Source organism: Hylobates moloch, unplaced genomic scaffold (assembly GCF_009828535.3).
Source record: "Hylobates moloch isolate HMO894 unplaced genomic scaffold, HMol_V3 SCAFFOLD_19, whole genome shotgun sequence".
NCBI classification, from domain to species: Eukaryota; Metazoa; Chordata; class Mammalia; order Primates; family Hylobatidae; genus Hylobates; species Hylobates moloch.
The window spans coordinates 13,760,902-13,776,208 of NW_026652294.1; the positions used below are offsets into that span (position 1 = coordinate 13,760,902).

Here is a 15,307-nt window from a genome sequence, read left to right on the forward strand (position 1 = left end):
GCCAGGTGCAGTGGCTCACACCTGTATTCCCAGCACTTTGGGAGGCCAAGTTGGGCGGATCACCTGAGGTCAGGAGGTCAAGACCAGCCTGGCCAACATGGTGAAATCCTGTCTCTATTAAAAATACAAAAAATTAGCTGGGTGTGGTGGCGGGCACCTGTAATCCCCGCTATTCAGGCAGCTGAGGCAGGATAATCGCTTGAACCCAGGAGGCGGAAGTTGAATGAGCCAAGACTGAGCCATTACACTCTAGCCTGGGCAACAAAAGCGAAACCCTGTCTCAAAAAAAAAAAGAAAGAAAGAAAAGAAAAAAGAAATATGGGAAGTGGCCAGGCATGGTGGCTTATGCCTGTAATCCCGGAACTTTCAGAGGCCAAGGCAGGTGAATCACCTGAGATCAGCAGTTCCAGACCAGGCTGCTCAACACGGTGAAACCCCATCTCTACTGAAAATACAAAAATTAGCCGAGCGTGGTGGCATGCGCCTGTAGTCCCAGCTACTCAGGACGCTGAGGCAGGAGAATTGCTTGAACCCAGGAGGCGGAGGTTGCAGTAATCTGAGATCGCACCACTGCACTCCAGCCTGGGTGACAGATGGAGACTCTGTCTCAAAATAAATAAATAAATAAAAAGAAAAAATAAATAAATGTGGGGAAAAAAATACACAGTTGTGAGCCCGCCACCGGGCATTTTACTTATGTGCTTTCTGCATTCCCAGCTGCTTACCTCCTGCCTGTGATTTGATTGAAATTTGGGTAGTACCTGGCCTCGAAAGACCCCTGTGTCCCAAGGGAGCCTTGAGGGGTCCTTCCTTATTTTCACTTCGTAGCACAGCCAGGTGTAGCTCCGACCATAGAGGATGGGTTTGTTTTCAAAGTTGTAGTAGAATGTCCGTTGATACATCCGCTCCATCGGATTTCTGAAGGCACAAGAGAGAAACCGGCCCATGCAGGGAGTCCTCCCTGGAGTCCTCGGGGCTCATATCCACTGAACACAGCTCTGGGGACGGCCCTGGGCCTCCCCCACCCCTCCACAGTCCTGAGAATTTCTGCTGCCTTCCCAGGCAGGAAGACTGAGGGGAGAGGAAGAGGAGGGGATGCTGGCAGGGGGGCTGGGGTGATCTCTCTCAGCTCGGGCCCAACTCTGGCCTTTCCGGGGGTACATTCCCCACCCTCTCAGTATTTCTGCCCACCCACTCCCCAACCCATTAGGAAAATGCAGAAGAGAATAAAACTCTTCACCCTTAAAAGATAGCTTTTAACCTTTCAGCTCAATTCTTTCCTGATGTTTCACTCTGTGTGTTAGCATTATTTTAAAATCATGGTAGAACCGAATTCTGAGGGCCGGGCCACTCTTCTAAGTGCTGCTCGGGTGTGGGCCCATGTGAGGCTGCCCTAGGCCTGCAGGGGTCATTCCCATCTTACAGAGGAGGGGCCAGAGGCACAGAGAGGTGGGGTAACCTGCCCAGGCCACAGAGCTGGGGACAGATGGAGCAGGGGCCCCTTTCCAGGCCAGCCCTGTGCAGCCTGCAGGAGAAAGCCGTTGGGGACTGGGCTCTCTTTTCACTAAATTTAAAATAAGAGCATTTCTCCTGATCATCGCGTTCTTTCTCACATTCCACGTTACTGGTCATGCTCTAAAAGATGAAGAGTGACCTTGGAGTGGAACGTGTCTGGGGACATCGGCTGACTGTGGACGATATGATTTACCTTGTGCTTCAGAGACCGTTCCCTCCCCCCACCCTCTCCTAAGACTTTGTATTTAAACAAAGTAAATCTTACAGAAAGTTCATCAAAGTGCTGAGAACAAAATGCCTGATTGCTCCAATCATCCTTTGGTTCAATTCTGCCAGTTCCTGAGCTCAGGAATGGTGGGAAGCACACAGAGGGAGCACCCTCTCAGGGCGGGGAGCACCCTCTCAGGGTGGGGAGCACAGGCCTGGCCATGACTTTCAGTGGAGAGTCTCCGCAGGGGGCCTGGACTGTGGCAGGTGGGGAAGGTGGCCCATTCAGAAGCAGCAGTGGGGCGACCACACAGCAGGGCAAGGAGCCTGGCTGGGAGTGGGGGCGGCAGGGAAGCCAGAGGGAAGGAAGTCCAGGGCTGGGGCTGGGGCAGGGGGAGGACAGGGCTGAGGCCCAGAAGTACCACCAGACAGGAAGGGGCCGGAGGGGCCCTGCGGACAGAGTGGGCAGCGGTACCTGATCTGTGGATTCATGCTCAGCCTCTTTGATATGCTTGTCCCAGTCTCCCTCTTTTTTTGAAGCGCTGTGGTTTCACTTCCTGCTTACAGCGTCCTTGCAGTTGGACAGCCCTCCTTAAAGGGACCTCCTGGCCGGGCACGGTGGCTCACGCCTGTAATCCCAGCACTTTGGGAGGCCGAGGCGGGCGGATCACGAGGTCAAGAGTTCGAGACCAGCCTGACCAACATGGAGAAACCCCGTCTCTACTAAAAATACAAAAATTAGCCAGGTGTGGTGGCGTGCGCCTGTAATCCCAGCTACTCTGGAGGCTGAGGCAGGAGAATCGCTTGAACCTGGGAGGCGGAGGTTGCAGTGAGCCAAGATCCTGCCACTGCACTCCAGCCTGGGTGAGAGAGCGAGGCGCCCTCTCAAAAAAAAAAAAAAAAAAAGTGACCTCCCAGGGCCTGGTGAGTCATGGCCCCTCCCCCTTCCTGCTCTGGCGCTGGTGTGGGAGGCCCTGGGATGCTTTATCTTCCTCAATCTCTCACCCTCTTTCTGGTTTTCTCTGGGGCCCTCCCCCTGGAAGAGGGACCTCTGATAAAGACAGGCCGCTCTGTGCGGCAGGACCCAAGGCAATTGCAAAAGGAAAGAGAAAGTCATTGCAGCCAGAGCCCGGGAGGTGGGTCCACACCAGGCTGAGCCAGCAGAGCACAAGCCCCTCCCCTGGTGGTCCCGCCCAGCTGGAGCCGCCTCTCCACCTTCAAGACAGACAGGCCGATGCCTCTGCAGGGACTCCCGGATCCTGCCCTCAGGGATCATCCCAGAGATGGCCCCCACCCAGCAGCCCTGGGGACAGGGAGGGAGAGTGAAGGGCCAGGCGTCTGCCTCCCCCCAGGCCTTCACCCTCGGAGGCCACCGTGGGAGGGAGGGACAGCAGGTGGGTGTGGGCCTCAGATGTCCCACCAGGATGCCATGCGCGCCCCCACACTGAGCTCTTTCCTTCCTGCTTCTCCTTCTTCCCCATCTCCGGCCCGGAGTTCCTCCCTGGTGGGCTGAACTTTTGCCCTCTCTTGTCCCCATGTTATGGAAGGGCAGCGGCTGGTGTCCCAGGCCAGCCTGTCTGGAGCCTCCCTGTGCTTCTCAAAGCTCCCTTCCCCTGGTAGTGTGCTCCCACGGTGCGGTGACCTAAAAATTACACAAGGTGTACATTTGCAAAAGACACTTTATTTCTTGTTAAGGGTGACAGCCTGCAAGGTAGCCGTCCCGCAGCCTGGGAAGAGCAGCCTCTGGTTAACACCAGAGACAGACATTTAGAAGCAGGAGGGGTTGGGGCAGGAGCTTTATGCTGAAGAGGTTGGCTAAACATACATATTCAACAGGCTACAGGAGGAGCTATGAATATTCATATAGGTGGTTGCAGTCCATGCTTATTGAACAAACATGTGTGGAACATATGATCCCAGCCAGGCATAGTGGCTGACGCCTGTAATCCCAGCACTTGGAGAGGCCGAGACAGGCGGATCACCTGAGGTCAGGAGTTCGAGACCAGTCTGGCCAACATGGTGAGACCCTGTCTCTACTAAAACTACAAAATTAACCAAGTGTGGTGATGCATGCCTTTAGTCCCAGGTACTAGGGAGGCTGAAGCAGAAGAATCGCTTAAACTCGGGAGGCGGAGATTGCAGTGAGTCCAGATCGTGCCATTGCATTCCAGCCTGGACAACAGGAGCAACACTCTGTCTCAAAAAAAAAAAAAAAAAGATGATATTTGGAGGCAGAGAGACCCCAGAGGTGCGTGTGCATAGAGGAAAGGCCACAGAGGACACGGCTGGAAGAGACTCCCTGCCAGCCAGAAGGAGCGGCCTCAGAGGAAACAACCCCACCCACCCCTCGAAGTTGGACCCGCAGCTTCCAGATCTGTGAGAAAATAAATGCCTGCCATGTGGGCACCTGGCCTGGGACATCTTCTATGGAGGCCACAGCATGAAGGGGTCATTTTTATGGAGAATCTCATTCTCTAAAACTTACATCTGCTTTGAAAATGTCAAATCAAATTTAAAGTGTTTAGAAGAGCCTCTGAATTTCATATTTCATTTGCAAAGAAAGAATTGTAATTTGAGACATACACGGAGTCCGGATGGTGTTCACCATGTTGGGAGAGCAAAGGGATGGCAATTATAGAAGGAGAAATGTTCTCTTGCCCTGTGTAAAGCCCATGGGCACTAGGAAGTACTGGGAGCTGGGAGGTTCCATTGCTGAGCCGCTGCGTTTGGAGCAAGGAGTCCAAGACTTACAGCCATTTATCGCAGAAGCTATGGATAAAGCTGGTTTCAGCGTACAAGGCACAGTTTCAGGAGTCAGGCTTGCAGAAAAGTCCATTTCGGAAACAATGTTGTGTGGCCTGACTGCTTTTCCTCCCTGGCTCCTGGCCTCTGTTTTAGCTGGGTAGGACATGAATGACCCAATTCATAGGATGAAATTTACAAAGGATGTTTCTCAAAACTTCTGGTTTTCAACTTACATATATTCACACCTGTTTAGGTTGAGTTTATTGATCGATTTATTTTCAGGCAAGGTCTCTATCTGTTGCCCAGACCCGAGTTCAGTGGCGTGATCTCTGTTCACTCCAGCCTCCACCTCTCGGGCTCAAGTAATCCTCCCACTTCAGCCTCCCAAGTAGCTTGGACTACAGGTGCATGCCACCACACACCACATCTGGCTTTTTTTTTTTTTTTTTTTTGGAGAGATGGGGCTTTGTCATGTGGCCCAGGCTGGTCTTGAACTCCTGGGCTCAAGCAATTCTCCCACCTTTGCCTCCCAAATTGCTGGGGGATTACAGGCGTGAGTCACCATGCCCAGCCTAGGATGAGTTTAGTAAGATTTGGTTATGCTGGGGAGATGGGAAAAGCCAGGTTAGGGGCGTGCAGGCTGGAGGAACGGGGTCTGTGGGGGTGGATGGATAGCCATGGAGGCAGAAAGAGGCCTCTGCAGGAAGAGTCTGGAAGAGCGAGGAGGAATCGGAGCACTGTGGAATGGCCCTGAGGGCAAGAGGGGCTCAGGATGACCAGGCAGAAACAGAGCTGGTCCAGGGTGGAGGGGAGGCCTGCGCAGCATGAGCAGGAGGCTAGAGGAGACAGACCATGAGGCCCGGGGAGACCCCTCACTGGAGAATCTCCCGTAGCTTTCTTTTCAGAAATCGAAAGTTGGTTGTTAGTCCCTTCCAAGGCTTGAATGACTCATCATTATTGTACACAAAGTTTTCCCAACAATATTTAAAATCTGAGAATAAAACGAGAAGAAAGCAGTGAGGGCCCAGAAGGCCTCTCTCCCAGCCTTGAGCCTTCCCCTCCCAGGCCAGGTCTCCTGGCTGCCAGTTGCAGTGGGCACCAGCCCCGTCCCCACAGACTCTCAGGGGACACTGACCCGCCCCACGGCATTGGAGAACCATCTGCCCCTCAGGCTGTCCCTCCCACACCCACTCTCCTCAGCTCCCAAGGTCTCACCTTCGTAGTCCATGATCTCCACAGTGACCCCTTCCTTTCTCAGGCTGCGGAGCCCGTCCTGGTAATATGGATCCTGGAAGTAGTAGAGGCGGGCGGTGAAGATGGTGAGATTCACGTTGCTGTGCCTGGCCAGGAACTTGATCACCTCCCCGGCACACTCTGGGCAAGGGCTCCAAGATGAGTACCAGGTGACATGGTAGTTTTTGTTAGGCAACAGTGTGTTGCTGCAGAACCAAGACAGGAAGCACCTTTCTGCATGACAATGCGTCTCAGCATCCACCTGGGGAAGGAGGAGGAGGAGGACAGGGGAGCTCAGACCAGGAGCAGGAGGAGAGCAGGGGTGGGGTGATGGGAGCAGAGGGTGGGCCTGGAGCCCCAGGGCATTTCCTTATTTATTCATTTTTGAGACAGGGTCTCTCTCTGTTGCCCAGGCGGGGATGCAATGGTGGGATCTGGGCTGACTGCAGCCTTGACCTCCCAGGCTCAAGGAATCTTCCCACCTCAGCCTCCTGATTAGCTGGGAATGCAGGTGTGTGCCACCACGCCTGCCTAATTTTTTAAATAATTTTTTTAGAGACGGGGTTTCATCATGTTGCCCAGGCTGATCTTGAACTCCTGGGCTCAAGCCGTCCTCCTGCCTCACCCTTCCAAAGTTCTGGGACTATGAGCATAAACCACATGCATGACCTTATTTTATTTCTTTACCTTTCATTTTTCTGGCTACATAGTAGGCCCCAGGGTGTTTTACTCATTGAGTTTCCCTTCTTCCATCCTTCTCCTTACTTCTTTATTCTTTTATTTTTATTTTTTTCCGAGATGGAGTCTTGCTCTGTTGCCCAGGCTGGAGTGCAGTGGCACAATCTCGGCTCACTGCAACCTCTGCTTCCCAGGTTCAAGCAATTCTCCTGCCTCAGCCTCCTGAGTAGCTGGGACTACAGGCATGCACCCCCACACCTGGCTAATCTTTGTATTTTTAGTAAAGACGGGGTTTCATCATGTTAGCCAGGCTGGTCTCGAACTCCTAACCTCATGATCCGCCTGCCTCAGCCTCCCAAAGTGCTGGGATTACAGGCATGAGCCACCACACCCGTGCCCGGCCCCTTCCTTCTTTATTTTAGAGTCTTTCCCTGTCTCATAGACTCATGTGTGAATTCTGCCATCTTTTCTCCCAGGCATCCATTCACCAGGCATCCTCAGCCCCTGCTGTGGCCTGGCTCTCTGGGGTCGGCTTTGTTCCCTGCCTGCCTTCTGCTGAGGAATCGGGGCAGTGGCGGAGGCGGCCCCACCAACCCAGCAGTGACTGGCCCAGACACAGTGCTGGACACCACACCCCCCGCTTCCCACAGCTACTGTTTCCTGAGGACTGCCGGACACATGGCTCCATGACAAGATTTTGGGAAACAAAGTCAAGAGTGAGGGTGCTGGGCACTAACAAGGCCTTTTGGGATGAAGCAAACCCCCTCCACTGTGGGGAGCCAAGTTCACATTCCCATGCATTGGCAAAGCCAGCAGACAGGGAAGTAGGTGGCATGGCAAAGACCTGACCACTGAAGATCCTGTTATGGGTAGCTTCCTGTTCTTACCAGATCAGTGAAGCACTGAGAATGGCTTTTCACAGTTAATGATTAGTACAGGACAGACTGCGGAGGCCGCACCAATTGAAGAAGACAAAAATAATTATTGTGTGGACTTTTGACCCCTGGCATGTATAAAAGCACTGAATAAAGCAGAACTTGGGTCGCTTCCCTATCAGGGGACCGTCCCTCCTAATCCCGCTTCTCTGTGTCTTTCTTTCATCATTCTTCCCACTACTTCTCGGTGCATCCCTGAATAACCCCTGCGGCCGGACCGCGAGACTCCACGATCTGATCACAGGAGAGTCAGGGAGGGAGATCTGGGCCACGGACTTAAAAAATGTGGGGAGGGCCAGGCACAGTGGCTCATGCCTGTAATCCCAGCACTTTGGGAGGCTGAGGCGGGCGGATCATGAGGTCAGGAGATCGAGACCATCCTGGCTAACACCATGAAACCCTGTCTCTACTAAAAAAAAAAAAAAAAAAAGAAAAAAAAAAGAAAAAAGAGAAAATTAGCCGGGTGTGGTGGCGGGCGCCTGTAGTCCCAGCTATTTGGGACGCTGAGGCAGGAGAATGGCGTGAACCCGGGAGGCAGAGCTTGCAGTGAGCTGAGATTGCGCCACTGCACTCCAGCCTGGGCGATAGAGCAAGACTCCGTCTCAAAAAAAAATAAAAAATAAAAATAATAATGTGGGGAGGAAGCCAGGGGTATGGTGTCTCACACCTGTAATCCTAGCACTTTGGGAGGCCAAGGCTGGTGGATCACTTGAGGTCAGGAGTTTGAAACCAGCCTGGCCAACATGGCGAAATCCCATTTCTACTAAAAATACAAAAGAATTAGCTGGGCAGGAGACTGAGGCAGGAGAATCGCGTGAACCTGGAAAGCAGAGGTTGCCGTGAGCTGAGATCAAGCCACTGCATTCCAGCCTCGGTGACAGAGCAAGACTCCATCTCAAAAAAAAAAAAAAAAAAAAAAAAAAAGAAATGTGGGAGGAAAGTACACACAGGAGAGCCCACGCCAGGCACGTCACTTATTGTTGCATTTTCTGCATTCCCAGCTACTTAGCTCCTATTTGGGGTGTAACTAGGACTTTGGTGCTACCTGGTTTCGGAAGACGCCCCACTTCCAGGAGACAGGTGAGCGGTGCTTCATAACTTCCACGGTGAAGCACAGCCAGGTTTCATGCCGATCGTTGGCTTCCCATAGGTTTTTAAATTGGAAGTAGAATGTGCCTGGACACATTGCCCCCATCGGGTTTCTGAAGGCACAATAGAGAAACCCCAATGCAGAGACCCCCGCACTGGAGTCCTCGGGGCTGATGCCCACTGAACACCACTCCCTGGACAGCCCTGGGCTCTGGGCCTCCCCCATCCCTCCACCGCCCTGAGAATGTCTGCTGCTTTCCCAGGCAGGAAGACGGGGGGAGAGAGAAAGAGGAGGGGATGCTGGCAGGGGCAGCAGGGCCAGCAGGGCCAGGGTGACCTCTCCTAGCTGGAACCCCAGCTCTGGGGCTACCAATGGGACACCCTCAACCTCCCAGTTTTTCTACTTTGTTTTTTTTTTTTTTTAAGATGGCATCTCGCTCTGTTCCCCAGGCTGGAGTGTGCAATCTCAGCTCACTGCAACCTCTGCCCCCCGGGTTCAAGGGATTCTCCTGCCTCAGCCTCCCAAGTAGCTGGGATTACAGACGCCCACCACCATCCCTGGCTAATTTTCTGTATTTTCAGTAGAGATGAGGTTTCACCATGTTAGTCAGGCTGGTCTCAAACTCCAGACCACAAGTGACCCGCCCGCCTCAGCCTCCCAAAGTGCTAGGATTACAGGCATAAGCCACCGTGCGCTGCCTAAAATAAGAGCATTTCTCCTGATCATCTTATTTTATCCTACACTCCATGTTGCAGGTGTCATTCTGAAAGGTGAATGGTGCTCACGGAGGAGGAGCCTGTGTCTGGGGTCGTGTGCGTCCTCTGCTCACAGTGGAGGCTCTTTGGAAGAAATGACTGATTTTCTGGTACAGAGACCATTCCCTCCCCCCACACCCTCTCTTAAGACTTTGTATTGAAACAAAGTAAATCTTACAGAAATTGCACCAAAGCGCTGAGAACAAAATGCCTGATTGCTCCAATCATCCTTTGGTTCAATTCTCCCAGTTCCAGAGCTCAGGGATGGCGGGAAGCACACAGGGGAAGCACCCTCCCAAGGCGGGGAGCACCAGCCCGGGCATGACTTTCGGGGGGACAGTCTCAGCAGGGGGCCTGGGCTGGGGCAGGTGGGGAAGGTGGCCCATTCAGAAGCAGCAGTCGGCAGACCACACAGCAGGGCAAGGAGCCTGGCTGGGAGTGGGGGCAGCGGGGGAGCCACAGGGGAGAGAGCCCAGAGGTGGGGCTGGGGCAGGGGGAGGCCAGGGCTGAGGCCCAGCAGGACCGCTTGGCAGGAAGTGGCAGGAGGGGCCCGGCGGACAAAGTGGGCAGAGGTACCTGATCTGTGGATTCATGTTCAGCCTCTTAGATACGCTTGTCCCTGTCCCACTCTTTTCTGAAGCGCTGTGGCTTCTCTTCCTGCTTACAGCGTCCTTGCAGTTGAGCAGCCCTCTTTAAAGTGACCTCAGGGCCTTGTGAGTCATGGCCCCTCCCCATTCCTGCTCAGGCACTGGTGTGGGAGGCCCCCGGGTGCTTTAGTTTCTCTGGCTCTGGCCTCTTTCTGGTTTGCTCCGGGCCCCTCCTACTGGCAGAGGAACCTCCGATAAAGACAGGCTGCTCTGTCTTTATCTGTCTTGGGCAGCATCCAACGGAATTGCAAAAAGAAGAGAAAGAGAAAGAGAAAGGCATTGTAGCCAGAGCCTGGGAGGCGGGTCCAGACCAGTCTGAGGGAGGGGCAGGTGCCCCCTTGCCTAGTGGATGAGTAGGCTGGAGCCCCCTCTCCACCACCCCCTCCCCAGCCCTAATGTGTGCCCAGAGCTTTGAGCAGCACCTCCCTGTTGAGTGAGGGGAGGTTTTGAGACTCCAGTGGGGAAGGAAGTGTGGACTCTGCACAGCACAAGCGAAGGCTTAGGTGTGCCTCGAGTTCCCAGCTGTGTGCTGGGTCCATCGCACACATCCCCTCTTCCAACCTCCCAGCTTCCAGAAGGTGGGGGGCAGGTCAGCCCCTCAGAGGTGTGGGCAGAGGATTACCTAGGTGCTGAGGCAAGAGACTGAAGGCACAAACTGTTTCAGTATAATAAAGAATATAATTACAGTAAGAATAGTTATAATACAAATTAGATACAGAGATGATCGTGGACATTATCAATCATTAGTGTAGACATTATTAATCATTAGCTTTTAATATTACTCTTTATTGTATTACTAATATAACCAAGAAATAACCGGTGGGTATAGGGTCAGGTGCTGAAGGGCTGTTGTGAGAAGTGACCAAGAATGCAAGAGGTGAGCCCTCTGTCACGCCCACATAAGGGCCACTTGAAGCCTCCTCGGTCAAGTGGTAACGCCAGTGCCTAGGAAGGCATCGTTACTTAGCGGACCATGAAAGGGAGTCTCCCTTTTCTTGGAGGAGTCAGGGAATGCTCTGCTCCACCAGCTTCTTGTGGGAGGCTGGATAGTATCCAGGCCTGCCTGCAGTCATCCGGAGGACTAAACCCCTCCCTGTGGTGCTGTGCTTCAATGGGCACGCTCCTTGTCCACTTTCCTCCCATACTCCTGGTTCCTCTTTGAAGTTCTTAGAAGATAGTGGTAGAAGAAATCGTGAAAGTCTTAAGGTCTTTGATCTTTCTGATAGTGCATAGAAGAAAACGCTGACGTATGCTGCCTTCCCTCTCTGCTTTGGCTACCTATAAGGGAAGGGCCCCCTGTCCTATGATCACGTGACTTGTTCGACCTTATCAATCACTTGGATGACTCACCCTCCTTACCCTGCCCCCCTTGTCTTGTATGCAATAAATAACAGTGCACGCAATCATTTGGGGCCACTACCTGTCTCCGTGTCTCGGTGGTAGTGGTCCCCCGGGCCCAGCTGTTTTCTCTTTAACTCTTTGTCTTGTGTCTTTATTTTTTACGATTTCTCACCTCCACACATGGGGAGAACACCCACTAAGCCCCATAGGGCCAGACCCTAAATCAGGGACTGTGATGTCTGCGACATCAAGGAGGGGAAGCAGGTGTCTACAAACAGGCTCACAGCCCGCAGGGACCTCTCAAGGGGTTCCGTGTGGACCAAGAAAACGTGAAACACATACACGCACAACTTTCTGATTATTTAAGTTCATCTAAGCATATTTTGGAGGAATGAATGTACATTGTATCCTTGAAATAATCTTCCTAAATAGATTCCTTTAAGGGGAGTTTGTTCCTGTGGGGGAAAGAAAGAGATGAGACTGTTACTGTGTCTATGTAGAAAGAGGAAGACATAAGAAACTCCATAGTGATCTGTACTAAGAAAAATTCTTCTGCCTTGAGATGCTGTGAATCTGTAACCCTAGCCCCAACTCTGTGCTCGCAGAAACATATGCTGTATTGACTCAAGGTTTAATGGATTTAGGGCTGTGCAGGATGTGCTTTGTTAAAAATGTGTTTGCAGGCAGTATGCTTGGTGAAAGTCACCACCATTCTCCAGCCTCGAGTACCCAGGGACACAATGCACTGCGGAAGGCCGCAGGGACCTCTGCCCAGGAAAGCCTGGGTATTGTCCAAGGTTTTGCCCCACTGAGACAGCCTGAGATATAGCCTCATGGGAAGGGAAAGACCTGACTGTCCCCCAGCCCGACACCCGTAAAGGGTCTGTGCTGAGGAGGATTAGTGAAAGAGGAAAGCCTCTTTGCAGTTGAGATAAGAGGAAGGCATCTGTCTCCTGCTCATCCCTGGGAATGGAATGTCTTGGTGTAAAACCTGATCGTACATTCTATTTACTGACATAGGAGAAGACTGCCTTAGGGCTGGAGGTGAGACATGCTGGCGGCAATACTGCTCTTTACTGCACTGGGATGTTTGTATAAAGTCAAACATAAATCTGGCCTACGTGCACATCCAGGCACGGCACCTTTCCTTAAACTTATTTATGACACAAAGTCCTTTGCTCACATGTTTTCCTGCTGACCCTCTCCCCACCATTACCCCCTCTCGCTGAGATGGTAGAGATAGTGATCGATAAATACTGAGGGAACTCAGAGACCAGTGCCCATGCGGGTCCTCCATATGCTGAGCGCCGGTCCCCTGGGCCCACTTTTCTTCCTGTATACTTTGTCTCTGTGTCTTATTTCTTTTCTCAGTCTCTCGTCTCCACCTTTCGAGAAATACCCACAGGTGTGGAGGGGCAGGCCCCTTTCAGTTCCAGCTGGAGAAGTTGTGCTCTCTGTAGAGGCTCTGAACTCCTCTGGCTACCACCGGAAGGCAGATAGGGAGGAGGCTGCGTGGGTGGTAGGGGGTGCAGCAGCGCCGCTTCCTGCACGGAAGCTTACCTATCTCTGCACAAAGCGGACTCCCAGTGGTTGTTTTTGGAAGGTGAAGTTTTCTTTTCTCTTTTCTTTTCTTTTCTGTCCTTCCTTCCTTTCCTTCCTTCCTTCCTTCTTTTTCTTTCTTTCTTTTTTTAATCTTCCCCAATATAAATCTTTTCATTTAAAAGTAAATTTTACTGTCGAAAATGAAAACTTGGGGAGGGCAGAAAGATCACACACAGGCTGCCACTTCACACCTGGAGGGTTGCTCGGTGGCGGTCCAGAGGCGCTCCCCACTTCCCAGACAATGGAGGGGGCCGGGCAGAGGCGCTCCTCACTTCCCAGTCAGTGGGGGGAGACGGTGCGGGGGCCGGGCAGAGGCGCTCCTCACTTCCCAGTCAGTGGGGGTACCCGGCCAGAGGCGCTCCTCACTTCCCAGACGGTGTGGGGACCGGGCAGAGGCGCCCCTCACTTCCCAGACAGTGGGGGGAGACAGTGCGGGGGCCGGGCAGAGGCGCTCTTCTTGAAGGTGAAGTTTTCTGTTGCCATGAGAAAGAGATGGGCAAAGGATAAGACCATAGGTGGAAAATAATCAGTTCCGTTGATCAGAAACATACTTCGTAGAAGAAAATGTAATAATGACCCTAGACCAGGGAGGCATCCTCCAACGCAGCTGTAAGGCGGCAGTTAAGGCACAGTGGGGAAGGGACACCAGCTTTGCAGCCAGGCAACTCTGAGATCTGCCCCTTCCTTACTGGGTGACCTTGGGTGGTTTACTTAATGTCTCCAGGCCTCTAGTTGCAGGCATGAGCCACTTGTCCAGCCCATTTTATTATTTTGAAAACGTTTTTGGGTCAGGTGTGGTGGCTCATACCAGTAATCCCAGCACTGTGGGAGGCTGAGGCGGACGGATGACTTGAGGTCAGGAGTTCAAGACCAGCCTGGGCAACATGGTGAAATCCCATCTCTACGAAAACAAAAACAAAAAAAAATTAGCCAGATGTGGTGGTGCACACCTGTAATTCCAGCTACTAGGGAGGCTGATGGGGAGGATCACTTGAGCCATGATTGCATCACCGCACACCAGCCTGGGCGACAGAGTGAGACCCTGTCTCAAAAAAAAAAGAAAAGAAAAACATTTTCCACCTGTGTAATTTTATTTGAAGGTTATATATGGCTGATTGCTGTGGCTCATACCTATAATACCAGCACTTTGGGAGGCTGAGGCGGGCAGATCACCTGAGGTCAGGAGATCAAGACCAGCCTGACCAACATGGTGAAACCCCGTCATGACTAAAAAATAATAAAAATAATAATACAAAATTAGCCAGGCATGGTGGCGTGCACCTGTAGTCCCACCTACCTGGGAGGCTGAAGCAGGAAAGTAGCTGGAACCTGGGAAGTGGACGTTGCAGTGAGCAGAGATCTCACCACTGTACTCCAGCCTGGGCCACAGAGTGAGACTCCATCTGAAAAAATAAAAAAAAAAGCCAGGTGTGGTGGCTTCCAGCACTTTAGGAGGCCAAGGCGGGGGGGATCTCCTAAGGTTGGGAGTTCGAGACCATCCTGACCAACATGGAGAAACCCGGTCTCTACTAAAAAAGAATACAAAATTAGCCAGGTGTGGTGGTGCATGCCACCATGTAATCCCAGCTACTTGGGAGGCTGAGGCAGGAGAATCACTTGAACTTGGGAGACAGAGGTTGTGGTGAGCCGAGATCGCACCATTGCACTCAAGCCTGGGCAACAAGAATGAAACATCATCTCAAAATAACAAAATAAAATAATAAAAATAAATATTAAAAAGAAGGTTTTATGTATATGGGATCTTTAGTATATGATTATATGAAATATATATCTAGTATATATATATGAGATCTTTTGATATGATTTCTTTTGATATATATAAAATCATCAGTATATGATTATATATGGAATGTATGTATGGAATCATTTGTCATTGACGTTTTTCACTCAGCATAATACCCTTGAGGTTCATCTGAATTGTTGCTGGTTTCCATAGGTTGTTCGTTTTCATTGCAGGGCACGACTCATGGCATGGATGTACCACAGCAGGTTGAACTATTCGCCCACTGGACGTTTAGATTGGTTGTGGTTTTTGGCTATTGTGAACAAAGCTGCTATGAACACAGGTTTTTGTTTTTGTTTTTTAAATGTGAACATAAGTTTTCATTTCTCTGGAATAAATGCCCAATAGCGCAATTGCTGGATTGTATATTAAGTACACGTTTAGTTTTATAAGAAACTACTTGGCTGGGCATGGTGGCTCACACCTGTAATCCCAGCTCTTTGAGAGGCTGAGGCGGGTGGATCACGAGGTCAAGAGATCGAGACCATCCTGGCCAACATGATGAAACCCATCTCTACTAAAAATATGAAAATTAGCTGGGCATGGTGGTTCACACCTCTAGTCCCAGCTACTTAGGAAGCTGAGGCAGGAGAATCGCTTGAACCCGGGAGGTGGAGGTTGCAGTGAGCTGAGATCGTGCCACTGCACTCTAGCCTGGGGGACAGAGCGAGAAACTATCTCAAAAAAAAAAAAAAAAAAAAAAGAAAGAAAGAAACTACTAAACTAAACTGGAGAATAGCTGTACTATTTTACAT

General features: G+C 51.5%; 1 protein-coding gene across 2 annotated transcripts; it reads right to left on the bottom strand.

The window, feature by feature from the left end:
- Positions 1–3,385: 3,385 nt before the first annotated feature.
- On the bottom strand, positions 3,386–9,911 carry APOBEC3C (apolipoprotein B mRNA editing enzyme catalytic subunit 3C). Of its 2 annotated transcripts, none has more exons than XM_032139926.2 (4): positions 9,735–9,911; positions 8,359–8,515; positions 5,683–5,962; positions 3,386–5,458 (listed from the first exon to the last, which is right to left on the bottom strand). In XM_032139926.2, exons 1-4 carry the CDS (start codon positions 9,749–9,751, stop codon positions 5,340–5,342), a joined length of 573 nt encoding a protein of 190 aa, XP_031995817.1. In that variant the 5' UTR covers positions 9,752–9,911; the 3' UTR covers positions 3,386–5,339. The 2 variants fall into 2 exon arrangements, with proteins under 2 accessions (XP_031995817.1, XP_058286985.1); XM_058431002.1 differs by having other exon boundaries at positions 3,405–3,915.
- Positions 9,912–15,307: the final 5,396 nt, after the last annotated feature.

Coding starts and splice junctions, on each gene's coding strand:
- APOBEC3C (XM_032139926.2), bottom strand. Junction 5,963..8,358: donor GGGGCGTCTTCCGAAACCAG/GTAGCACCAAAG, acceptor CTCCTTCCCCAG/GTGGATGCTGAGACGCATTG. Junction 5,459..5,682: donor GGAGATCATGGACTACGAAG/GTGAGACCTTGG, acceptor TTTTATTCTCAG/ATTTTAAATATTGTTGGGAA.